Source organism: Aotus nancymaae, unplaced genomic scaffold (genome assembly GCF_030222135.1).
Source record: "Aotus nancymaae isolate 86718 unplaced genomic scaffold, 86718_ANA_hifiasm-v0.15.2.pri h1tg000124l, whole genome shotgun sequence".
Lineage (NCBI taxonomy): Eukaryota > Metazoa > Chordata > Mammalia > Primates > Aotidae > Aotus > Aotus nancymaae.
The window spans coordinates 190,429-216,405 of NW_026988539.1; the positions used below are offsets into that span (position 1 = coordinate 190,429).

Here is a 25,977-nt window from a genome sequence, read left to right on the forward strand (position 1 = left end):
TTGCCCAGGCTGGAATGCAGTGGCGCAATCTCAGCTCAGTGCAACCTCCACCACCTGGGTTCAAGAGGTTCTCCTGCCTGCCACAGCCTCCCAAGTAGCTGGGATTACAGGTGTGTGCCACCACGTCCGGCTAATTTTTATATTTTTAGTAGAGATGGGGTTTCTCCATGTTGGTCAGGCTGGTCTCAAACTCCCAACCTCTTGTGATCCACCTGCCTCAGCCTCCCAGAGTGCGGGTGATCCACTGCACCCGGCCTTATTTTTACTTTTTTTGAGAGAAAGTGGTTCTGTCACCCAGGCTGGAATGCAGTGATATGATCATGACTTGCAACTCGCTCAAGCGATCCTCCCACCTTAGCCTCACAAATACCTAGGACTATAGGCACCTGGCTAATTTTTCTTTTTTTTTTTTTTTTTTCTTTCTTTCTTTCTTTTCTTTTTTTTTTTTTTTTAACAAATGAGGCCTTGCTGTGTTGCCCAGGCTGGTCTCAAACTCCTGGGCTCAAGCAATCCTCCCGCCTTGGCCTCCCAAAGTGCTGCCATTGTGGGTGTAAGCAAACTACTGTACCTGGCCTGGCTTTTATTTTATTTCTTATTTCTCCTTTCTTCAGCCTTTTCTGCCTATAAGGCAGAATGCCCCTCCTTTCTGCTCTGCTCGTTACAGTGTCTGTTTCATAGATTGAATGCTGTCCGATTCATGAATTGCTAATAAGAACCAATGATCTCATTAAACTCAATTTGTTGAAATTATATTCCCTGACAGCTTCTTCTGCACAGTTTATATCAGTGGCATTGTACAGTATATGGCTTTTTTTTTTTTTTTTTTTTGAGACAGTTTCCCATTGTCGCCCAGGCTGGAGTGCAGTGCCACCATCTTGGCTCACCGCAACCTCTGCCTCTGAGGTTCAAGCGACTCTCCTGCTGCAGCCTCCCAGTAGCTGGGATTACCGGCGCGTGCCTCCGTGCCCGGCTAATTTTTCTATTTTTAGTAGAGATGGTGAGAACTCCCTATGTGGCCAAGACTGGTCTCGAACTTCTGACCTCAAGTGATTCCCTGGCCTTGGCCTCCCAAAGTGCTGGGATTACAGGAGTGAGCCATCACGCCCGGCCCTATATGCCTTTTGTGTCTGGCTCTTTGAGCACGTTTTTAGGTTCCATGAGTGGGGAAACTGAGGCACTAGACAGCAACCCAATGCTGTTGCCTCGTTGCGGAGCTGGGAGTTTGCAGCCAGGCGGTCTGTTTCTGGAGTACGAGGCTCTAGGAAGCGGGAGCCGGCCGGAGACTTCAACTTCCGGCGTGCCCCGCGCGCGCCCAGCGGCCGGACTACAAGTCCCAGGCCGCCCCGCGGTGGCGGGCGGCGGGCGCGGCGCGGCGCGGCGCCATCTTGCAGCCGGCGGCGCGGATTGAATGAGCCCGCCGAGCCCCGGCCGCCGTCGGGAGCAGCGCAGGCCGCGAGCCGCCGCCACCATGGCCACGCCGCTGACCGGTCGCGCGGGCGGGCCCGCCACGCCGCTGTCGCCCACGCGCTTGTCGCGGCTGCAGGAGAAGGAGGAGCTGCGCGAGCTGAACGACCGCCTGGCGCACTACATCGACCGCGTCCGCGCGCTAGAGCTGGAGAACGATCGGCTCCTGCTCAAGATCTCAGAGAAGGAGGAGGTGACCACGCGCGAGGTGGGCGCCAGGGCTTAGGGGCCGGGCGGGGGTGCAACCGGCAGGCCCCGCCCACCGCGGGGCGCGAGATCGCGGGGACCCTGGGCGGGGGTGCAGACGGGGACGGGCCCCGGCCTCGGGGGTCTTCGCGGGGTTCTTGGGGGGCCCCTGAGTGAGGGGTGCAGCTCGGTCCGGCCCCGCCCATCGCGGAGTTCGCGATCGCGGGCACCCTGGGTGCAGACAGGGACGGGCCCGGGTCTCCAGAGTCTCCAGGGGGTTTCGAGGGCCCCTGAGTGAGCGGTTCAGTTCAGCCAGGCCCCGCCCACCGCGGGTGCGCGATCGCAGGGACCCTGGGCGGAGGTGCAGACGGGGACGGGCCACGGCTCAGGAGTCTTCCGGAGGTTTGGGGGCCCCTGAGTGACGGGTGCAGCTGGGCTAGGCCTAGCCCACCGCGGGGCTCGCAGTCGTGGGGAATCCTGAGCAGACGGAGAGGGTCCGGCCTCGGGGTTCTCCGCTGGGATTCGGAGAGTCCCTGAGTGAAGGATGCAACTCGGCCAGGCTCCGCCCACCGCGGGGTGCGCGATCGCGGGGGACCCTGGACGATTCCCGGCTCGGGGTCTCCAGGGATTTGAGAGGGGGCCCTGAATGAGGGCTGTAGGCCGGGTTGGTCCTGCCCACCGCGGGGTGCGCGATCGCGGGATACTCTGAGCAGGGATGGTTACGGGTCCATGGAGATGGGGCGGGGTGGGGGAGCCTGTGTGAGAAGTGCCGGCTAGGCAGGCTCTGCCCGCCACAGTTTCCGAGATCTTGGGGGGCCCCTTAGGGGTTACGGACGGGAATGGCCCATTCTCTCAGGGGCTCCCAGAGGGTTTCTAGGGCTCTGAGTGAGGAGTGTAGACCAGGAATGGCCCACCTATGGAGGGGGTCTCCTGAGTGAGGGCTGCAGAGGGGTCTCCAGCTAGCTCTGGGGACCCTTCCGTGGGAGGTGCTTACTGGGGCCATGAGGGGTGCCGACTAGGGTTCCCCACCAAAGAGAGGTCCCAGGGATTTGAGGGCTCCCTGGGTATTGGGTAGCAGCCTCCATGTGCCTCAACCGTCAGAGGATTCCAAGGAGAGTTGGTGGACCCCCCCTAACTTGAGGGGGTGTGAGTGGAAGTCTCTGGGGTAAATCTGGGGGAATGGGGGTGGTCTCTGGGCTCCAGGGAGACTGGGGGCCCAGGCCCTCTGAGAAGCCCCACGATGCGGTGGGAATAGGTGGGGGGTATTTCTGGAGTCTCTGGGGCAAGTCATGTGGTCTCAGTTCTCCCTGGAACTGTGGGGAGTTGGCTGATGAATCCAGGAGAGGTTGGTGACTGGGGTTGGAGTCAGGCTCCTCATCTCTCACCAGGGCCAGGGGTGGGTAGGGGGCCGAGGGAGAGGTTCTGGGGCCTTGGGGTCCCACGGGAAATTTGGGAGGCCCTTAATTGTGCCCTGGGGTCACCGGCGGCCTGGCAGGTTCTGCCCTCAAGGGAATATAAAGGAAGGAGAGACTGGAGGTCTTGGGTGCAGTGGAAAGTGTGCAGGTTCTGCATGGGCCTGGAGGCTTCGGTACGGACTGAAGGGGCTGGCAAGTCCGGCCCGCCAAGGGGACATGAGGGCGGGTGCCGTGGGGTCTGGGTGCAGTCTGTCCTGGCCACGTGCCTAACCCTGGGGAGGCTCTTTGTCCCTCCCACTGGCCATGCCCAATCCAATGCCAGGACTCTAGATGGGGGGCAGCCAGGAGCACCCGCTTGGTTCCTCCCATGGGTTGGGGTCTTGAGGTCCCCAGGTCCCAGCGTCCTGTTGGGAGAGCCAGGTGCTGAAGTTGGGACATGCGGCTCTCAGCCCCCAGCTGCCTGTCTGGAGATCAGAGGACGTGGTGGCTTCTGGGAGAAGAGCTGCTTGTTGAGGAGGTCGGGTCCTTTCTGGGAGCCACTTACCATCTGTGTGACCTTGGGTTAGTCACTTACCCTCTGTGGGTCTCAGTGCCCCTGACTTTGGAATGGGCGTGATTGTAATACCCGCCTGTTGCTTGTGTGTGGGGCCACAGAGGCTAAACTTTGGTCTAGTGGCTCCCTGTGGGTTCTGTTGTCACAGTGCCCTGGGGACAGGAAACCTGAAAGAATGTAGCCGGTGCCTTCAGGGAGGTAGAGGGAATATCAGTGCTTGGTGGGGTCCCCTGCTGTGGTTTTCTGGTTTTTGAGATGGAATCTCTCTCTGTCATCCAGGCTGTAGTGCAGTGGTGCAGTCTCGGCTCACTGTAATCCCCGCCTCCCGGGTTCAAGCAAGTCTCCTGCCTCAGCCTCCTGAGTAGCTGGGATTACAGGCATTCATCACCACACCCAGCTAATTTTTATATTTTTAGTAGAGACAAGTTTCGCCATGTTGGCCAGGCTGGTGTCAAACTCCTGGCCTCAGGTGGTCCGCCTGTCTCAGCCTCCCAAAGTGCAGTGATTACAAGCGTAAGCTGCAGCACCTGGCTGGTTTCCTGCTTTTCAATCAGTGTGGCTTTGGGCAGGCCCCTGTGTCTCTTGGAGCCTCCATCTTGTCATCTGTCAAGTGGGGATAGAATTGTCCCAACTCAGAGGCCGCCTGCGGACCGCGGTGTGCAGGCTTAGAGCTGGTTTCTTGTCTTCGGGTCTCTGTTGTCCCACCTGCTAATGGGACGGACAGCTGCTGGGAGCTTCGGGGGTGCAGGGCCTGGTGAGTGCTGGGGAGGGACACCCTGTTGGACGGCCGGTGCCCTAGAGGGAGCCCGGCCCAGCCACATCGGGGCCCCGGCAGCGTCCTTTCCAGCCCAGTTCACTCAGGCTGGGTGAAATGCAGGTCTGACTCTGGTGAAGACAGCCACTCAGCAGGTGACACATTGCCCCCTCCCCGCCCCATGAGCCGTGTCTGCAGGGCACGGGGCAGGGGACAGCTGGGAGCTCCACCTGGGACTAGTGGTCCAGGAACCCGGCTAGTGGGGAACTGAACGGGAAACCTGCTGGGCGAGGGGCCGCTGGTAGGGGGGCATTATGTGGGCCCTCACGGAGGGGGTGAGCTGGAATAGCTGGGGGCTTTCTGAACACAGGTGGGCCAGGTGGGGTTCAGAGAGCAGGCTCAGGCTCAGGCTGGCAGGATGGGGGCGGGGGAGGGAGCTCTGATGAGAAGAGACATTGACTGTCATGCCTCAGAGTGTTCAGGTCACCTGGACAGGGGGGCTCTCTTACCTGGCCAGGTTCTGCCCTGGGGGGTGCTTGGCCAAGGCTGGAGATGCCTCTGGTTGTCACACTGGGAGAGACACATCATTGGTGTAGAGTGGGTGGAGGCTGGAGTGCTGCTCAGCGCCCCGAAAAGAGAATGACCTGGTCCCTGGCCCTCATGAGGACTACCCTACCCCTATGAGAATGACCCAGCCCCCAGGAGGATGACCCGGCCCCCAGGAGGACGACCCAGCCCCCAGGAGGACGACCCGGCCCCCAGGAGGATGACCTGGCCCCCAGGAGGACGACCCGGCCCCCAGGAGGATGACCCACCCCCAGGAGGATGACCCGCCCCCATGAGGATGACCCAGCCCCCAGGAAGATGACCCGGCCCCCAGGAGGATGACCCGGCCCCCAGGAGGATGACTTGCCTCCATGGCATCTGTGGCCAGGCCAAGCAGCCTGCTGGGCGGCAGGAGGGACTGGCTTCAGATTTTTCAGGCTCATAACACAACGCAAAGCATCCAGGTGCGTGGCGGCCCCCGAGGTCCCCACACACGTCTTGCTCACTTCTGTCCTGCTGGCACAGGCGTTCCCTTTCACACTTGTACACAGCCAGGGCCGAGCATGGGCTCCACATTCCCGTGTGACGCAGCGAGGTGTCTTTTGGCGGCATGGATGAATTGCCACGTACTTGTCGCTGGAGGGCTTGGGGCAGGGTGGGGTGGGGGCCGGCCAGATGGGTGTTTGTTGAAGAAGGATAAGGATCAGTGCGTGCTGCTGGCGGGGGTGGGTGCAGGGAGGTGGCCCCGTGGCCTGTGTCCAGGTGTGGGAGAGGCAGGTACTCCAGGTACTCCCTGCCAGGCGTCGTGTTCCAGAGGGAGGAGACTTGGCTTCGGGTCTTCTGCCTTCCCCCGCACCAGTGTCCCCTGGCTGCTCGGTGCTGCAGGGGGTGGGGGGGCCTCGGAGGTGGCCCAGGAAGCTCCAGCAGGCGCGGGGCCGGGCGAGCTTGGAGGCTGGAATCTGCTTTGGAAGCGACCCCAAGCCAGTGTTTGCATTTGCCCCTCGGAACCGTAGTTCTCAGCTGGGCAGTTTTGTCCCCCCGTGACCTCTCCCAGCTGAGTGTGCCACTCTCTGTGTCCAGGGGACCCCAGGCAAAGGCCATCTCGGGTCACCCAAACCGCTGCCAGGCCCTCGCCTGCCGACACATTTGTTGGGATCCCTCACGCCCGGCACTTGCTGGATGCCACAAAAGATGAAACAGGAGGCCCAGCCCGTCCCCAGCCCGTCCCCAGCCCCCGCAGCGCCTCTAAGCACCGGGCGGTTCCGCCATGGCACACCTGTTCCGCAGGCTGAAAGGGTCTTTGTGAGGCGCCCCCGCCTCAGTACAAGAACTCGCCTCGTTATGAGAGTGCCGCAGACCAGGCGCGCTCGGCAGCCTCTTTCTGAAACAGGCCGGACTGTGTCCGTCTGAACCACTCAGCTCTGCCATAGCATGAAAGCTGCCTTAGACCACAGGGAAAGAAATGGGCACGGGTGTGTGCCAATAAAACTTTGTTTATTACGCCACATGGAACTGTGGGGTGCATGGAATCTGCCCGTGTCACGGATTATCTTCATGTTTTTCTCCTCGACTTTTTTTGTTTGTGTTTTTGAGATGGAGTCTCACTCTGTCACCCAGGCTGGAGTGCAGTGGTCCCATCTCAGCTCACTGCAACCTCCGCCTCCCGTGCTCAAGACGTTCTCGTGCCTCAGCCTCGCAAGTAGCTGGGATCACAGATTTGGACCACCACAGCCAGCTAAGTTTTGTGTTTTTAGCATAGATGGGATTTTACCATGTTGGTGAGGCTGGTCTCAAACTCCTGACCTCAGGTGATCCACCAGCCTCGGCCTCTTAAAGTGCTGAGATTACGGGCGTGAGCCGGGTGTGAGCCACCTCGCCTGGCCACCCCTAGCCATTTAAAATATAAAAACTGTGGGCTTTCAGTCTGGACAGGCTTGTAGTCTGCTAGGTGGACCTCGCCCGGGGCCGGAGTTTGCAGACCTGGCTATGGATTACTGCTTTATTAAAACCAAGCAATATTATTCACCAACATACATCCATCTTTTTTTTTCGGAGACAGCGTCTCACTCTCACCCAGGCTGGAGTGCAGTGGCGTAATCACAGCTCACTGCAGCCTTGAGCCCACTCTCCTGGGCTCAAGTGATCCTCCCATCTCAGCCTCGGGAGTAGCTGGGACTGCAAGTACACTCCACTATGCCTGGCTCATTTTTTTTTTCCTTGTAGAAACAGGGTCTCATTTTGTTGCCCAGGCTGTTTTTGAACTCCTGGGCTCAAGTGATCCTCCCATCTTGGCCTCCCAAAGGGTTGGGGTTACAGCTCGAGCCCCTGTGCCTGGCCCACGTGGGAGGATTTATCAGGCTCAGTAGTTGGAATTCAGCCTGGGCAACAGTGAAATCCTGTCTCAGAAAAATTTTTTTAAGCAAAACATACTTTTTTTTTTTTTTTTTGAGACAGTCTCACACTGTGCTCATTCAGGCTGGAGAGCAATGGTGCAATTTTTATATTTTTGGTAGAGATCAGCTTTTACCATGTTGGCCAGGCTGGTCTCGAACTCCTGACCTCAGGTGATCTGCCCGCCTCAGCCTCCCAAAGTGCTGAGATAGATTACAGGCGTGAGCCATCGCATGCACTGATGAAAATCTTGGTTTCTTTCTGCTTTTTGGTAAGCAAAAAAAGAAGCTGTGCATTTAACCTAAGTTTCCAAATATATTTTGCATTTCATTTAAGGCTCTACAATATTTCATATTTTACTTTATTATTGTTATTATTTTTGAGAGAGTACCTCACTCTGTCGCCCAGGCTGGAGTGCAATGGAGTGATCTTGGTTCACTGCAACCTCTGCCCTCTGGGTTCAAGTGATTCTCATGCCTCGGCTTTCCAAATAACTGGAATTACAGGGGCGCACAACCACGCTCAGCTAATTTTTGTGTTTTTAGTAGAGGTGGCGTTTTGTCACGTTGGCCAGGCTGGTCTTGAGCTCCTGACCTCAACCGATCCGTCCACCATGGCCCCCCAAAGTGCTGGGATTAGAGGCATGAGCCACTGCACGCACCCAATATTCCATATTTTAAATTTCTGCTATACTTGTAGTTATGTTCACTTTTCATTTCTAAAATGTGGTGTATGTGTGGTGCCTTTTCTGTTTTTTGGTTTTTTTTTTTGAGACGGAGTTTCGCTGTTGTTACCCAGGCTGGAGTGCAATGGCGCGATCTCGGATCACCGCAACCTCCGCCTCGTGGGTTCAGGCAATTCTCCTGCCTCAGCCTCCTGAGTAGCTGGGACTACAGGCACGCGCCACCATGCCCAGCTAATTTTTTGTATTTTTAATAGAGACGGGGTTTCACTATGTTGGCCAGGCTGGTCTCGATCTCTTGACCTCGTGATCCACCCGCCTCGGCCTCCCAAAGTGCTGGGATTACAGGCGTGAGCCACCGCGCCCGGCTGTTTTTTTTTTTTTTTTTCTTTTTTTCCTTCCTTTTTGGAGACAGTCTCACTCTGTTGCCAAGCTGGAGTGCAGTGGCCTGATATCAGCTCATTGCAACCTCCGCCTCCCAGGTTCAAGCGATTCTCATGCCTCAGCCTCCTGAGTAGCTGGGACTTATAGGCATGCGCCACCACACCCGGCTAATTTTTGTATTTTTAGTAGAGGCGGGGTTTCTCCATGGTGGCCAGGCCAGTCTCGAACTCCTGACCTCATGTGATCCGCCTGCCTCTGCCTCCCAAAGGGCTCGGATGACAAGTGTGAGCCCCTGCGCCCGGCCCTGCACTGCTTTTATCTGTTCGCTCTTTGATGGGCGCTTGGGTGTTGGCACTCGTCGGCTGTTAGGGATGATGGTGCCATGGACATCTGTGTGTAGTTTTCAAACAGGTACGAACGTGAGTTTCATTTCTCCTGGGTCCACACCTGAGAGTGGACTTACTGGGTCCTGGGCCGGCTCTGTGGCTCTTGGGGGAGCTCCTGGGCTGTTTTCTGCAGGGCTGCCTCTGCTCAGCTTCCCGCCGCTGCCTGTGAGCTTCCGATTTCTCTGCGTCCTCGCCCGCACCTGCGGCTGCCTGTCTTCCTGATGGACGCCCTAGTGGGTATGAAGCGGCATCTCGCTGCGGTTTGCTCCAACATATTTTTAAAGTCAAGTGCGTGGCCCCGTGGGAAGAGGGGAGGCAGGAAGGCCACACGAAGCCTGAGCTGTGCCCCCAGCTGGCGCGTGCAGAGGCCGGGCAGGTGGCGGCTGCGGTTGCAGCAGGATTAGTAGGAACCAGAGAGGTCGCCTTCCCAGGCACTGCGTGTGCCTCCAGTTGGCCCAGAGGCCCTCAAGAGGGTGGGTTTAGGGGCCTGGCTCTCCATACCAGCCGGGCTTTGTGTGAGGGTCAGGGAGGGGCTTTCTTCAGCCAGGCAGCCCAGAGGGTGTTCTGGTCGCTTCTGCCCACCCTGGCGACCCCTGGCTCTCTAGCCTCTCCCCACATCCTTGCTGGCTGGGCTGGGTCTCCCTGGGGAAAGGTGGCGGCAGCTGATGGGTGGGGTGGGAAACTGGGGACTCCAACCTCAGGCCCCTGTGAGCGAGGGGTGGGAGCTTCTGTCCTGGAACCTCTGAGCTGCCACATTGGCAGCTGGCCTGTCGGGGGGACACGGCAGGGGAGGCCAGCCGCCCCTCCCTCCATCCCGGGGCGCAGCCCAGCCTGCTTGTGGGCCATGGGCCTGTGTGTGGGATCTGGGCACAGAGGGGCACAGGCTGGCCCCAGTTTGCAGAAGTGGGGGATCTTGGGCCCAGCAGGGCCTGGGAGGGGGCCCCAGGTTGCAGAGGCTGGTGGAGGTGGATCTCAGGCCCTGTGGGATCTGGGAAGGGGACCCCGAGTTACAGAGGCACTGGGGTAGTCTCAGGAGCCCAGTGGGGTCTAGGAGGGGGTCCCCGGTTTGCTGTCATCACCAATTGTCCGAGGATGATCACCCGATGTCCACGCTGCCCTGCGGGAGAGATCCTCAATGAAACATCTCCACCAGTTTTCTGGTTCCAAAACTGGGAGTATGAACGATGTACCTAATTGCCAGGCATCGTGCCGCTATGACAGCGGCTAAGGGCCTGCGTGTCCGGGTGTGGCGGATCCTCCGGGGAAGGGGACAGGCTCCATCCAGCTGCTGTGCTGCTCCAGGTTCTGGCTGAACCCACGGCCCTTGGTCTCCGGCACTGGGTGCTGCTGTGCCAGAAGCTGGAGCTTGTGGGAGACGATCGTTCCAGAGGGGCCGCGGCAGAGGAGGGGGCTCCTGGGATGGCTCGGACCTGCCCCTCTCCGACAGGGACTCCCTCTGCTGTGTCTGTGAGGCGGGCAGCACAGGCTGTCCCGGTGTCCCCAGCTGTCATCCTCTTGCTCTGCGTGCCAGTCCTCAGGAATCTGAGCGGGGCCAGTGGCCAGGCCCCCAGGCTGCCTCAGTCCAAGGGGAAGCTTCTGTCCTCACCTCACCCTGGCCGTGTCTTCCCAGGTGAGTGGCATCAAGGCGCTGTACGAGTCGGAGCTGGCTGATGCCCGGAGAGTCCTGGATGAGACAGCGCGAGAACGCGCCCGGCTGCAGATAGAGATAGGGAAGCTGAGGGCAGAGCTGGACGAGGTCAACAAGAGGTGAGCGTCTGTGGCTGGGCATGATGTCACCCTGATCCTCGCACCACGGACAGGGGAGGGTGGGCGCTGGGGCTCATGCGGGGCACCCCGATACGGGCACAGCCTGGAGCTCACAGCTCCTGTCCTCTGTCCCCACCAGTGGCTGCCACATCACTTTTCTGTGCTGAGGAAAGTCACAGATGCTCACGTGGGACAGCGGGAGATGCAGGGCAGCTTAGGCTGAAAAGCAAAATCTCCTGCCAGCCTCCCAAAGAGGGTTGCCCGGACAGCCTGGCCCGCCTCCCTCACCTGCACCCGCGCCTGCTCCCGCGCAACTAGACCACGGGCCACTCCCATGCACAGGCATGAGACGCTTCCCACCTCCGGGCCCATTGTGGGCGTTTCCCTGTGGTCGGCTCTTCCTCGCGCCGGGGTTTTGTTCCAGCTTCCGGGACGCTCCGGCGTGTGGTGTGTGACCAGCGTGGTCATGGGTTGTTGGGCTGCACCGTCGTTGGCTGCAGAGTGCCTCTGGGTGACAGCTGTCTATCGGGTGTCACCATCTGGGTGACAACTGCCCCCATCGGCAGAAACGATCAGCCCCGTCCGCCTTGCAGCGAGTCTTGCCTGATTTTTGGCGTGGTGTTGTGGGCAGCAGTTTAAACAGTGATGATAGTAAAAGGAGGATTTATTCAGAGGCGCCGGGAGGCCAGCGAAACACCGAGCTCAAGGCCTTTCTTGATTTGAGGCTCAAGCTGGCACTAGGTCTCCGGCCGCCAGTGTTCAGGCATCTGCAGGTGCCTTGGATTCCCTCAGGCCGGGGGTGGGCCAGGGTCTTCCCACACTGCTTGTTCTTCCAGAGCCATGCACGCCTGCACCCCAGGCCTGGCTCAGCCTGGAGGGACCCGCTGGTAGGAGGGGTGGCACCTCGGTACGGGGGTGACAGCAGCCAGTGGCTTGAGAATCCATGTTGTCCCTGAGTTGGAGTGTGGCCACAGGGACCCCGTGTCCAGCAGTGTCGGGGCCAGCATGCGTGGTGGCTGGGGAGCTTTCCCTCTGATGCCCTCCTGCCTAGGCTGGCACTGTACCCGTGGAGAGAGCTGGCTTCCCTTCAACAGGAGGCCCTCCAGGCCAGCCCAGGGACCACTGCCCACCTCCCTGGGGCCCAGGGCTCCACGAGGGACCATTTGTGCCCTGATGGTGGCCATGAGCTGGGGACCCTGGGGCCAGGCAGGAGCGGGGACAGGCTGCCCTCTCAGCACATCCCACACAGCACAGGTGCACGGCGGGACCTGTGCAGGCCGTGGCTCTGGGCTGTCTGCCTCCAGGGCCCACCGTGCTTAATAAGCAGGATCCTCTGTGGAGCCGAGCAGGCCCTGGCAGGATTAGAGCATGGACGGGGTGTTCGGAGCTTCTGTGAAGTCAGAACTGCACTGTGCAGAGGGGACAGAGCTGCTGTGGGCCCCGTACCAGGCGCCTCTGGACCGTTCCCTTTACAACGTTGAAATTTACATGATGTGAATTTCACGTCGAATTAAAACGTTAAAAAAAGAAAACGCTCGGTAGCGCCTGCCCTAGGTGTTGAGGAATTCCCAGTTCAGGACCTCCTCAGCAGTGCGTGACATCTACAGAAGCCTGTCTTTCCCTTTTCTTTGAGAAACGGTCTCCTGTGTTGCCCGGGCTGGAGTTCAGTGGCACAGTCATAGCTCACGGAAGCCTCGACCTCCCAGGCTCAGGTGATCCTCCTGCTTCAGCCCCGCCCCGAGTAGCTGGGACCACAGACACGCACTATACACCCAGCTAATGTTTTAACTTTTTATTTATTTATTTTTGAGACAGTCTTGTTCTGTCACCTAGGCTGGAGTGCAGTGGTGTGATCTCGGTTCTCTGCAACCTCCACCTCCTGAATCAAGCAATTCTCCTGCATCAGCCTCCTGAGTTGCTGGGATTATAGGCCCATGCCACCACGCCCAGCTAATTTTTTTGCCATGTTGGCCAGGTGGGTCTCAAACTCCTTGGCTTAAGTGATCCACCCGCCTCGGCCTCCTGAAGTGCTGGGATTACAGGTGTGAGCCACTGCGCCCAGCCTAATGTTTTTCTTTTTTTAACAAATTTATCTCCAAGACCGCATGATGAGAGAAACATGGGAGCAGCGTGCAGGACCTCAAAAGCCAGAGCCTGCCACGAACCCCTGGGTGCACAGCTAGGGAATCGAACTCAGCGCCGAGGCTCTTAGAAAATGGCTGTGAGCCCTGCGAGCCAGCACCCTGCCTTCCGGGCCTGCCCTGCAGTCCTCCGGAGCCCTGTGGTTCAGACTGAGTTGCTGAGGAGCTGCCCAGCTTCCCTGATCTCCGCTCCAGTCCTCTGAGCTGGCCTGCAGCCTGCCTATTTCTCCTCATTCCTGGGCCTTTGCACTGCTGTTCGCCTGCCTGGAAGGCCCTTTCAGCTGTGGTGGGCCTGGCTCCTTCTCCAGCGCTGCACCTTCAGGTCTCTGGCCCCAGCGTTGCCTCCCAGCCCCCTCCGGCCCTGCCCGCAGGCAGCCTCCCGTCTAGTGGGCAGCCTCACCTGCAAGGACATCCTGCATGGCGAGGCCAGGGTTCTAGACGCGCCTCTGATGTGAGAACGGTGCCTTCCACGCAGCGGGCACTCAGCCAGGATCTGCCCCACAGATTCCAGCTTCCCCCAAACCCCTGGAAAAATCCCCTGCAGGGCCGCGGGGCTCGCAGCCCTCTGAGCGGAAGGATCAGGCCTGTGTGGCATGAGTTCAGAGATGTGGGGTCTGCACCCCAGACCCTGCTGGAGATCCACTCCATGCCTAGAAGTGGAGTTTAGTGTCTCTCAGGGCTGCTGACGGGGGCACGTCAACTTTGTGGCTGAAGTTTCTGGTCTTCACACCTCTCAAGAGCAAGCAGATGCCACACCTCCAGTGTATGGAGAGCCCCAGCTACACCAGGTCCAGTGCCTGGCAGATGCCTTATACTTGATTGTCTGACCTCTCACCAGGGACCCCTCACATGAGAGATGTGTTTACGCAGCAGCTGCCCTGGGGCTCGTATCTGACCCATGTCTGGCGTATGCCTGCCTGACCATCACTCTGGCACTGGGAGCCCTGCCTGAGGCAGCTCCTGGTTCTTCTGACAGAAGAGGCAAATTCAGCACAGTGATAGGAAACCAGTTTGAAGATTTATTACAGATCCCAGGCAGGGAGGGCACCATGAGCTACGAGGGCAGTCCTCCCTTTCTGGGCCACACAAGAAAGGAAGGAAGAGTCCCACAGAGAGTGACAGCTTGGCAGCTAGCAGGAGAGAGAGATGGGTAGATGATGCATAGATGATGGGTGGGTGGGTGGATGGTGGATGGATGGATGGTGGATGGATGCATGATGGATGGATGGATGGATGGTGGATGGATGCATGATGGATGGATGGATGGATGATGGATGGATGATGGATGGATGGTGGATGGATGCATGATGGATGGATGGATGGATGATGGATGGTGGATGGATGATGGATAGATGGATGGTGGATGGATGCATGATGGATGGATAGATGATGGATGGATGATGGATGGATGGATAGATGATGGATGGATGATGGATGGATGGATAGATGATGGATGGATGATGGATGGATGGATGATGGATGGATGGATGATGGATGACGGATGGATGACGGATAGATGACGGATGGATGATGGATGGATGATGGATGGATGGATGATGGATGATGGATGGATGGATGATGGATAGATGATGGATGGATGATGGATAGATGATGGATGGATGATGGATGGATGATGGATGACAGATGGATGACGGATAGATGACGGATGGATGGATGATGGATGGATGATGGATGGATAGATGATGGATGGATGGATAGATGATGGATGGATGATGGATGGATGGAAGATGGATGACGGATGGATGACGGATAGATGACGGATGGATGGATGATGGATGGATGATGGATGGATGGATGATGGATGACGGATGGATGACGGATGGATGGATGATGGATGGATGATGGATGGGTGGATGATGGATGACGAATGGATGATGGATGGATGGATGATGGATGGATGATGGATAGATGGATGGATGGATGATGGATGGATGATGGATAGATGATAGATGGATGATGGATGGATAGATGATGGATGGATGATGGATGGATAGATGATGGATGGATGATGGATGGATAGATGATGGATGGATGATGGATGGATAGATGATGGATGGATGATGGATGACGGATGGATGACGGATAGATGACGGATGGATAGATGATGGATGGATGATGGATAGATGATGGATGGATGATAGATGATGGATGGATGATGGATGGATAGATGATTGATGGATGATGGATAGATAGATGGTGGATGATGGATGGATGATGGATGGATGATGGATAGATGATGGATGGATGATAGATGATGGATGGATGATGGATGGATGATGGATAGATAGATGGTGGATGATGGATGGATGATGGATGATGCATAGATGATAGATGGATGAGGGATGGATAGATGATGGATGACGGATGGATGATGGATGGATGATGGATGATGAATAGATGGATGGATGATGGATAGATGATGGATGGATGATGGATGGATGGATGATTGGTAGATGGATGAATGGATGGGTGGATGGATTATAGATAGATGGATAGACAGTGATAGGGCAGTGGATATAGCTGTCTGTAGGTTGGTACATGTGGACATAGATTATGTAGATAGATACAGTTGTCGATAGAGATATGGTTAGACAGACAGACAGAGGGGAACAGACAGGGGAACAGTGGGTCACTTTCAGTTTGTGGACAAATGCCTGGGTGGTGTTTTGAAAGGCGCTGAGCAAGGGGGGAAGAGCATTCCGCTAGGCAAGAGACATCTCCGTCACTTCTTACCTCTGCTTGGGCTCGAGCCGCCTGGATGTGGGGTTCTTTTAATGCCCGGGCAGCAACCTTTGCTGTGTTGTTCCTGATACACCCAGTTGTCCTCATCCTGGGGCAGTTCTGTCCCCAGGGGACACTGGATGATTCCTGGGGACATTTATGGTTGTCAGAACTGGGCAGCAGGGGGCTCCTGGTCTGCAGTGAGTGGAGGCCAGTGACAGTGCTCAGCACCTGCAGTGCCAGGACGGCCCCGAATGTCAGCAGTTGTGACGCTGAGACACTGGGTGTCCCCACTGTTGCTTGGGGGGATATAGTTAGTTCCCTGGTGGGAGGGGGCAAAATTCAGCTCCAAGATTTAGAATTATGTGGGCTGGGCACGGTGGCTCACACCTGTAATCCCAGCACTTTGGGAGGCTGAGGCAGGTGGATCACGAGATCAAGAGATCAAGACCATCCTGGCCAACATGGTGAAACCCTGTCTCTACTGAAAACACAAAAATTAGCTGGGCTTGGTGGCACGCGCCTGTAAGTCCCAGCTACTCAGGAGGCTGAGGCAGGAGAATCACTTGAACCCAGGAGGCAAGGTTGCAGTGAGGTAAGATTGCGCCACTGTACTCCAGCCTGGCTACAGAGCGAATCTCTGTCTCAAAACAAAAAAAGATTTAGAATTATGCTTAAAAACGTTTAAGAGTCACCTGGCTTGATGGCTCACATCTGTAATCCCAGCACTTTGGGAGGCTAACACAGGAGGATTGCTTGGACCAGCCTCGGCAAACAAGTGAACCCCTGTCTCAAAAAAAAATGCTTAAGTGTCTAAAATCCACACTGACAGTATTTGTGTGTTTAAAAAGTCTGAGTATTTGCTGTCTTAATTAGCTCATGTTGGCAGGTGAGCCTGCTTCAGACAGCTTAAGTTTACAAACAAGGCTGACTCTTGAAAGGCCAGGGTCTTCCTTTGTAACATTCATAGAGGATGCATTAATTTCTTCTCAGCCCGTCCTGCGGGGTCCAGAAGGGGCAGGAGAGGCTGGGAAAGCCCAAGGCTCCGGGTGGTCCCAAGCGCTGGTGTCTTGTCACTTGCTGGACTTCTGACAGTGCAGGATGGATCAGTCAGGAGGGCACAGGTGGCTTTGCCTGGGCGCCTGGGGCTGTGTCGTCTGTGGCACGGGAAGGTCCAGGGCTCGGAGGCCCTGGTGACCTTGTCCTTGGGCTTGTGCGACGCCCCCTGGGGTGCTCCCTGTGGCCCGGTGGGCCTTGCCCCTCCCCGCTCACTTGCCCTCTTGACTTTCAGCGCCAAGAAGAGGGAGGGCGAGCTCACGGTGGCCCAGGGCCGAGTGAAGGACCTGGAGTCCCTGTTCCACCGGAGCGAGGCGGAGCTAGCAGCCGCCCTCAGCGACAAGCGTGGCCTGGAGAGTGACGTGGCTGAGCTGCGGGCCCAGCTGGCCAAGGTAGGTGGTAGGGGCCGTGGGACGCCCCCACAGGGCGCGTGCAGCAGACTGTCACGCTGGCACGCTGTCCTGTGCCTCCCAGGCCGAGGACGGTCATTCAGTGGCCAAAAAGCAGCTGGAGAAGGAGACGCTGATGCGCGTGGACCTGGAGAACCGCTGCCAGAGCCTGCAGGAGGAGCTGGACTTCAGGAAGAGCGTGTTCGAGGAGGTGAGCAGCGGCCCGGCCTCCAGCCTGGCATGGCGAAAACAGAATCCACCCTCACGGCTGTGGAGGGCAGAAGTCCGAGGGCACCGATAGGCCGGGCCACGCCGGGCCCCTCCTGCGGCTGCAGGGAGACTCCTCCTGCACCCAGGGCGGCCTTGGCTTCGTGTCTGCCTCCATCTTCCCTCAGCTCCCTCCTCTCTGCGCCCATGCTCTGTGTATCTGACAAGGACATGTGTCATTGGATTCAGGGTCCTCCTGGACCATCCAGAGTGACTTAACGACGCTGCAGAGACCCCGTTTGCAAATAAGGGGCATTCGCAGCTGCTGGGCATCGGGACATGGGCACATCTTTTTTCTGTTTTTTGAGACAGAGTCTCACTCTGTTGCCCATGTTGGAGCGCAAAGGTGCAATCTCGGCTCACTGCAACCTCCGCCTCTCAGGTTCAAGCGATTCTCCTGCCTCAGCCTCCCAAGTAGCTGGGATTCAGGCACGCACCACCATGCCCAGGGAATTTTTGTATTTTCAGTAGAGACGGGGTTTCACCGTGTTGGCCAGGCTGCTCTCTTAACTTCTGACCTCACGTGATCCACACGCCTCAGCCTCCCAAAGTGCTGGGATTACAGGCGTGAGCCACTGCCCGGTCACAACACATCTCTTGTGTGTCAAGGAAGGTCTACATTGATTTCTTGCCTTTCTTAAAGCTTGGCATTCGCACCCTGGGAGCTGAGCTGTGGCCGCCTGGGTCCTAACCGCTAGACCCTGAGGCAGGGGTCAGGTGCATCTTCTGGGGGCCACTGTGCAGCCTCCCACAGGCCTCCCTGTCCACAGCAGGGGTGAGGCCTGCACTCCCCACCCAGCCTCCTTCCCCGACCTGCAGAGCCCCTCACCTGGAGCCTCACAAGGGCTCGGAGGGGCCATCACCCCTGTCCCGCAGGACCTGCTGTGATGTCACAGTGCAAGGTGGAATGCCGGGGCTGGCCAGGCCCATGCTCACTCCCCAGGGAGAGCTGCTGGCAGAGGGATGTTGGGGCAGCCCGGGACTCACGCCCTGCTCCGGCCAGGCCCAGAGAGCGCGCGGGCCCCCACGGAAGCCGGAGAGGAGGCCGCCGGGGCCGTTGTGAGGGGGCCTGTGGGGGACCCTGTGAGAGAGCCCATGAAGAGACTCAGCAGGGCTGTGTGGGGGTCCAGGAACACACCCCTGGTGGAACCCACGAGGGCCCCTGTGAAGAGACCCACGAAGGTTGTGTGGGGCCCCGGGAAGACACCACTGAGGGGCCCTCAGAGGGAGCTGCCGTGGGGAGCCTGGCTCAGGCCCGTGTAGCCCACAGGATGTGGAACCCCGGAGAGGGCGGCCGTGAAGGTGGGGGCGTGGCTCACAGAGCTCCACTGGGCCACCTGCCTCACTCACCGCAAAGGTGGCCTGCTTCCTTCAGAAGCGTTTCCGCTGGTTTTTTTGTTTTTGTTTTTTGAGATGGAGTCTTGCTCTGTTGCCCTGGCTGGAGGGCAGCGGCGTGATCTCGGCTCCCTGCAACCTCCACCTCCCGGGTTCCAGCAGTTCTCCTGCCTCAGCCTCCAGAGTGGCTGGGATTGTAGGCGTACGCCACCACACCCAGCTAATTTGTGTATTTTTAGTAGAAACTGGGTTTTGCGACGTTGGCCAGGCTGGTTTTAAACTCCTGACCTCAGGTGATCAGGCTGCCTCGGCCTCCCAAAGTGCTGGGATTACAGCATGAGCCACTGCGCCCGGCCCGCTTTCTTAAATAATAGCTTTTATGAAAGAGTTCACCTTTTTTGGTTTTTTCTTTTTGGAGTCTCACTCTTTTGTCCAGGTTGGAGTGCAGTGGTGTGATCTTGGCTCACTGCAACCTCCCAGCTTCAAGCGATTCTCTTGTCTCAGCCTCCTGAGTAGCTGGGACTACTGGCGCCCACCACCACGCCAGCTTTTTTTTAAATGGAGTTTCACCATATTGGTCAGGCTAGTCTCGAACTGACTTCAGGTGATCCACCCGCCTCGGCCTCCCAAAGTGCTGGGATTACAGGCGTGAGCCACCATACCCGCGCCCCATGCCCAGCTATTTTAAGTCCACCTTTCTGAAGTGTACAGTTCAGCACTGGTAGGACCTCCACAGGGTTGTGCAACCACCACCTCTAATTCTAGAACATTGCATTACCCAAAAACAACCCCATCTCCATCATCCCCCCAACCCCGGCACCCACGCGTCCCCGTCCCGCCTCTGTGGCTGGGCCCGTCCTGGACATTTCCGTGGGAATGGGGTCACGCCTTCTGCAGCCTTTTGTGCCTGGCATTTCTCACTGAGCGTGACGTCCTCAAGGTGCATCCACGCTGAGGCCAGCGTCAGAGCCCTGTTCCTTTTCGTGGCTGAGTCACGTTCTGGTGCGTGGATGGCCCCTGGGTCGCCCCTCCCCTGCACGTGCATCGGTTCGTAACTCGTGCACAAGGAACCAGGAATTGCCTGGAGGTGCCTCTTGGCACATTTTGGAGCCCTCCCTCGGGCCTGGGGCTTGGGGCCCGGCGGGTCAGAGGGTCACGGAGGCTGGTCCGCAGGAGGTTCGTGAGACGCGGCGGCGGCACGAGCGGCGCCTGGTGGAGGTGGACAGCAGCCGGCAGCAGGAGTACGACTTCAAGATGGCGCAGGCGCTGGAGGAGCTGCGGAGCCAGCACGACGAGCAAGTGCGGCTCTACAAGCTGGAGCTGGAGCAGACCTACCAGGCCAAGGTGTGGCCAGCGGGCGGGGCGGCCGGGGGGACCCCCGCCTCGCGCGCGCCCTCACCCGCCCGTGTCCCCGCAGCTGGACAGCGCCAAGCTGAGCTCCGACCAGAACGACAAGGCGGCCAGCGCGGCCCGCGAGGAGCTGAAGGAGGCCCGCATGCGCCTGGAGTCCCTCAGCTTCCAGCTCTCTGGCCTCCAGAAGCAGGTGACAGGCACAGCGCCACCACCGCCGTCCCCCTGGCCGGAGCTCTGGGCCCTTTCCCGGATGTGCGAGGGTCGGGGTCCAGCCTTTCTGCAGTGGACGCAGCCCTGGGGCGCCCGGCAATGCCCCTTCCCTCCCCTCCTGTGCACCCCACGCCCGGGGCCGGTCTCTGCCCGGTCCGCGGTGGTCACACCCATCTCCCGCAGTCCCAGGATCACCCGGGCCTTTGTCACCCACGGCTGCCCTGACCTCGGCTGCCTGCCCCCTCCCCAGGCCAGCGCGGCTGAGGATCGCATCCGGGAGCTGGAGGAGGCCATGGCCGGGGAGCGAGACAAGTTCCGGAAGATGCTGGACGCCAAGGAGCAGGAGATGACGGAGATGCGGGACATGATGCAGCAGCAGCTGGCCGAGTACCAGGAGCTGCTGGACGTCAAGCTGGCCCTGGACATGGAGATCAGCGCCTACCGCAAGCTGCTGGAGGGCGAGGAGGAGAGGTGGGGCGGCGAAGAGGCGCTGGGCGAGGGGGTGGGGCTGCTGGGAGTGCTGGGCAGGGGCAGAGGCGGGGCAGGGCTGCAGCAACCGCTCCATGTGCCCTGGGCTGTCTGGGGCTCCCACCGCCAGTCCCGCCCTCCTTGCCTTCCCCACAGGCTGAAGCTGTCCCCTAGCCCATCCTCGCGCATCACCGTCTCTCGAGCTACCTTGAGCGGCAGCGGCAGCGGCAGCAGCACGCCGGCCACCGGGCGCCTGGGCCGCAGTAAGCGGAAGCGGCTGGAGGTGGAGGAACCCTTGGGCAGCGGCCCCAGCGTCCTGGGCACGGGCATGGGCACGGGTGGTGGCGGCAGCTTCCACCTGGCCCAGCAGGCCTCGGCCTCGGGCAGCGTTAGCATAGAGGAGATCGACCTGGAGGGGAAGTTCGTGCAGCTGAAGAACAACTCGGACAAGGTGACAGGAATAACCGGGGCACAAGGGAATGGGGGTGACCCAGTGGATGGGGGTGACAGGAATGACCAGGGGAACGGGGGTGACCCAGCAGATGGGGGTGACTGGAATGACCGGGGCACAGGGGTGACTGGAATGACTGGGGCACAGGGGAACGGGGGTGACCCAGCAGATGGGGGTGACTGGAATGACTGGGGCACAGGGGTAATGGGCGTGACCCAGCGGAGGGGTTGACTGGAAGGACCGGGGCACAGGGGTAACATGAGTGACCCAGCGGATGGGGGTGACTGGAATGACCGGGGCACAGGGGTGACTGGAATGACTGGGGCACAGGGGTAATGGGCGTGACCCAGCGGATGGGGGGTGGCCAGGGTCAGGCTGACGGGGCCGCGGGCGAGGGCGAGGGGGAGGCGTCTCAGTCCTGGCGACTGAGGGTCGTGCTTGTGCCGTGTCTTCCAGGATCAGTCTCTGGGGAACTGGAGAATCAAGAGGCAGATCTTGGAGGGGGAGGAGATCGCCTACAAGTTCACGCCCAAATATGTCCTGCGGGCCGGCCAGATGGTCACGGTAGGTGGTGGGGCAGGAGGGCAAGAGTGGCCACAGACAGGGTGTGAGGTGGGGCCTGCAGGGCTGGAGGTGCGGGACTCGGCAGGGGGTGGGGATGGCAGTGGCAGCAGGCGCCGTCTCAGAGGAACTGCCGCAGTCCTGGAAACTCCATGCACCCGTGTGGCCCCACTGGGCCTCCCTGAGCCTGAGGAGCGTGCCCAGGGTCTGAGTCCAGGCCGTCGGGGCTGGCAGGCATCCCGTGAGATGTAGCAGTCAGGGGCATGGACTGTGGAGCCTGGGGGCGAGAGCCAGGAGCCTTTGGCCACTGTTTTCCCTTCTGTATCCTGGGGACCATCACCTTGGACAAGCCTGCGTCGGGCTGGAAGGACTGAATGCCCAGGGCATTGAAGGGGGCTGCCTAGTAGGGGCCAGTGGCTGGCCCACGTCCCAGGAACCAGAGGTGACTCTGACGGGGGTCCTTGTTCTTGGGTCCCCAGGTGTGGGCAGCTGGGGCGGGGGTGGCCCACAGCCCCCCCTCAACGCTGGTGTGGAAGGGCCAGAGCAGCTGGGGCACGGGCGAGAGCTTCCGCACCGTCCTGGTCAACGCAGATGGCGAGGTGGGTGCCTGACGACGGGTACTCGGCTGGAGTTCTGGGTGGGGTCTTGGGACCTTGGGGCCGACACAGCAGCTCTGGGCCTGATCCCGGACATGCTGCTGTGTCCCGTCCCACACAGGAGGTGGCCATGAGGACCGTGAAGCAGTCCTCAGTGGTGCGGGAGAATGAGAATGGGGAGGAAGAGGAGGAGGAAGCCGAGTTCGGCGAGGAGGATCTTTTCCACCAACAGGTAGGGCACCTGTGGCCACTTGTGGCTGAGGAGCAGCCTCTGGGGCAGTGTGAGCTCATGCACGTACACACATGTCCCTGTACACGCATGCGCACGCGCGCACGCACACACACACATACACACGTGCTTGCCGCATCCCCGCTGGGAGCTCCCGTGGCTCGGGGTGAAGCCAGCCTTGGCTGTCACAGGCATGGCAGAGACCTGCTCTTGCCTCCTGGGTCGTGCCCGTCTTGTGGTTGTGTGACATCACAGCCCTCAGGGTAGCTGGCCTGGGGGTCCCCTGGGAGGTGGGTGTTGAACAGCTCCCCAGATGCTTTCTGGTCAACCAGGCTTCCTCCGTCCAAGACACGGGCCCCTTCAGTGCTGGCTTTTGGGGAGGTGAGTGCAGAAGCCACATCAAATGCACATCACAAGATTCCTGTGGTTCTTTCTGGAACCCAAAAACAGAACGTGTAGCTCACAGTCGGGCTCGTGGGGAAATGGAATGGAAGGCTCTAGAAATAGACGCTGTTGCTCCACCCTGGCCTGTCCAGCCTCTCCCTGGTGGGGAAGGTGGGGACAGCAAGCTGGCTACCTGCCGGCCGGCCGCCTCCAGGTGGCCTGCTTCCTGACCGTGGCCGTCCTTCCTTCCTTCCTTCCTGCAGGGGGACCCGAGGACCACCTCACGAGGCTGCTGCGTGATGTGAACCCACACTCCTCATCCACACACCTTTCTTTACCCAGAGCCACTGAAAACTATTTTTATATCATTGGCTTTATTTAGTTCTTGATACATTTTTAGAGAATTTCTAAGCAAACTGCCATGACATGTGGGTGGGTCTCCCCAGCCCTCCCTCTCGGTGGGTTTCCTCCAGCTCCGCTTCATCGCCACTTCACCATGGTCCGGAGACTCTTTCCAATCCACCCCACTCCCCATCTCACCATTTGGTCCAGTTGGAAGCCCAGGGCCAGGACCCCGAGGTTTAGAAGATGCTCGGGCTTGCAGGGAGGAGGGCCGGCAGGCTAGGGAGGGGACAGGAGGCGGTCTTCATGCGGCCCGAGCGCAGAGACCATGGAGGAATTCAGTGGTGGTGGGTTTTGCTTTTTTTTTTCTTTGAGACAGAGTCTTGCTCTGTCGCCCAGGCTGGAGTGCAGTGGTGCGATCTTGTCTCACTGCAGCCTCCGCCTCCTGAGTTCGTGATTCTCCTGCCTCAGCCTACTGAGCAGCTGAGATTACAGGTGTGAGCCACCACATCCAGCTAATTTTTGTATTTTTAGTAGAGACGGGGTTTCACCAAATTGGCCAGGCTGGCATTGAACTCCTGACCTCGTGATCCACCTACCTCGGCCTCCCAAAGTGTTGGGATTACAGGCTTGAGCCACCACGCCCAGCCGGGTTTTGTTTTTGAAGGCTTTCTACAAAACCGAATTCAGAGTTCAGGCTTCAACCTGGTGTGGCTGGAGGCCAGGCCTGCAGATTCTGGCTGCTCAGCTTCGGACAGTGGGAACCCCTCAGCCACACAGCGGGCGTGGACCAGCGTAGGGTCCCCAGGTGGGTTTTCACTCTGCTGCCTGGGCTTCCAGATTCCCAGGTTTTTCTGACCGTCAACTTTATTTGCTGGAGTTTTTTCGAAGTTCAGTTCCTGACTGCAGGGCTGACAGGGCAGGGAAGGGGAGGACCCAGAGAAGGAAGAATGAGGACCGTCCTGTTGTAAGACCTGTCATGACCATAGTGTGGAGGGGACATCTGGTTGCCTCAGACACAGAGGCTGTGAATTTCAGAGCAGCCGTCTGCAGGAAACGCCACCATGCCTGACCCTCTGGAGGAGAGCAATGCGGACCCCTCCCTGTCGCGGCTCCGTCTGCCCTGCGCCTGTATATACACGTGCATTTCCATGCCGTAGCTTTATCTGTGACTTTCTCGCTGAAACCATGTTTCTCAGGCCGAGGCCACCTGACTCCTGTCTCGACGCTCCCAAGCCCCAGTCCAGCTTCCCGATGCCTGGCACCCCACTTTGGCAATAGCTCACCGTTTACACCCTCCTTCATAGATACACAGAAGTTATTTTTTTAATGGATATTTATTTTTTTACATTGGTCAGTACGCAGATCAGGGGTTCACGCCGGGGCCTTGAGGACAGGCTGACCCTCCTCGGGTGGCATGGGGCTGGCGGGCTCTCCGACGGCAAAGCCTCTTTCAGAAAGTGCAGCTCGAGTCAAAGACGCCAATACTGAGCCATGGGCACGCGCCGTCTCTGGGCTGTGGCGTTCACCGCAGGGTGGGAGTAGCGCCGCTCCCCTGGACTGAGTGTCCACTTCCTTGGGGACTTGCTGGTGGGAGGAGGGTATGGGAGGCCAGAGCCCCAGGCCAGGAAGGAGCCAGCGGCCAACAGAGCAGAAACACCCGCTGCCCGATGTGTCCCCATCACTGTCCGCGCTCTCAGAAGTCCCCGCCCATGTAGAGGGGGCGTGTCTTACCAAAGCATTTCCTCCTGGAAGGTCGGCTAGTGGGGAGCTTTGCCTGCCTCAGGACACCTTCTGCCGGCCTCTGGAAGTGGGAATGGGGACGCCAGGCTGTGTCCTCTTCCCCACCCTCACGGCAGGAATCACCCGGACCACACCGGCCAGGCTTCATGCCGTGAGGGTTCTGGGGTGGGTCTTGGTGGTTTTGGCTTGTGGGAGTCTGCGGTGGTCTCAGCCACATCCTATGTATTTTGGGCCTGGGGGAGCAAAGCTGTATCCTGGAGTTGGTCTGTGATTTGCTGACAGCCTTGCAGGCTGGGCTCACGGACAAAGAAGTTCCCCCAAAACTCGCAGGTCCTGATGTCCAGAGGCTGCCCAGCCCTGTCCAGGACCCCTCACCCTGCATTTGCCTTGAGTGGAGCTGTTGGCGGCTGTAGCACTGTGGGTGCCCTTAGCTGAAGGGGGTGGCGAGAGACGTGGACTGGGTGGCCTGTGGGTGATTGGAGGTTCATTGATAAATGAGTCTTTGGAAACACTAAGAAAATCAAAACTTTAAAAGTTACTTATGGCCTGGGAAACAATTTGCATTTGTCCCCAAATACGCTTAGCTGTGTGCTGCTTAGAAGATGCGAAACCGTCCCTCTATGTAAGCTCATGCCGTGTGACTCTAAGCCTAGCACCCTCCCTGCGAAGCATCAGACGCCGCCCAGCCCTGGGGGAGAGGCCCACGGCTGCTGGACCAACCGGGTTCTGGGGTGCACAGCCCCAGGTTAACGCTAAAGCCTGCCCCGTTGAGCCCAGGAGCCGGGGCCTGCGGGCTGACCCAGAATTCGATCATGCACCTATCCTCATGCCAGCGGCTTTGGCTGGGATTGGCCTGAGGCCAGCACGTGGCAGTTCTTTCTGTTAAAGAGCTGAGGGTCTCAGTCCTGGGGCGCCGCCGCCTGCCGCCTCTTCCTAGCCCTGCATCGAGCGAGCGTCACAGCACAACTTGCAAACGGAGCTGGGTTGCAAGCCTCGGGCTGGTGTGGGCTTTCATTTTAGAGATTCGGTTTTTAAGAAGATGCATGCCAAATGTGTGGGGTTTTCTTTTCCAATGATTTGTAATATACATTTTATGACTGGAAACTTTTTTGTACAACACTCCAATAAACATTTTGATTTTAAGTTCTGCCTCTGAGTGTATTCTAGCGCAGGGAAGCTCGA

At 58.7% G+C, this 25,977-nt stretch overlaps 1 protein-coding gene across 2 annotated transcripts; it reads left to right on the forward strand.

Annotated features, from left to right (window-relative positions):
- Nucleotides 1–1,408: 1,408 nt before the first annotated feature.
- Nucleotides 1,409–25,938, forward strand: LMNB2 (lamin B2). 2 transcript variants are annotated; one of them, XM_012435838.2, is made up of 12 exons: nucleotides 1,409–1,672; nucleotides 10,392–10,528; nucleotides 16,703–16,859; nucleotides 16,942–17,067; nucleotides 19,632–19,802; nucleotides 19,876–20,001; nucleotides 20,272–20,492; nucleotides 20,646–20,940; nucleotides 21,397–21,504; nucleotides 21,981–22,100; nucleotides 22,219–22,329; nucleotides 22,974–25,938. In XM_012435838.2, the coding sequence occupies exons 1-12, from the start codon at nucleotides 1,409–1,411 to the stop codon at nucleotides 23,013–23,015; spliced, it is 1,878 nt and encodes a 625-aa protein (XP_012291261.2). In that variant the 3' UTR covers nucleotides 23,016–25,938. The 2 variants fall into 2 exon arrangements, with proteins under 2 accessions (XP_012291261.2, XP_064227310.1); XM_064371240.1 differs by lacking the exon at nucleotides 1,409–1,672 and adding an exon at nucleotides 4,787–5,382.
- Nucleotides 25,939–25,977: the final 39 nt, after the last annotated feature.

Excerpts from the sequence above, each read along its gene's own strand:
- LMNB2 (XM_012435838.2), top strand. The coding sequence starts at position 1,409 with ATGAGCCCGCCGAGCCCCGGCCGCCGTCGGGAGCAGCGCAGGCCGCGA. Across the intron at positions 20,002-20,271 it reads TCTCTGGCCTCCAGAAGCAG|GCCAGCGCGGCTGAGGATCG; the intron begins GTGACAGGCACA and ends CCCCCTCCCCAG. Across the intron at positions 20,493-20,645 it reads CTGGAGGGCGAGGAGGAGAG|GCTGAAGCTGTCCCCTAGCC; the intron begins GTGGGGCGGCGA and ends CCTTCCCCACAG.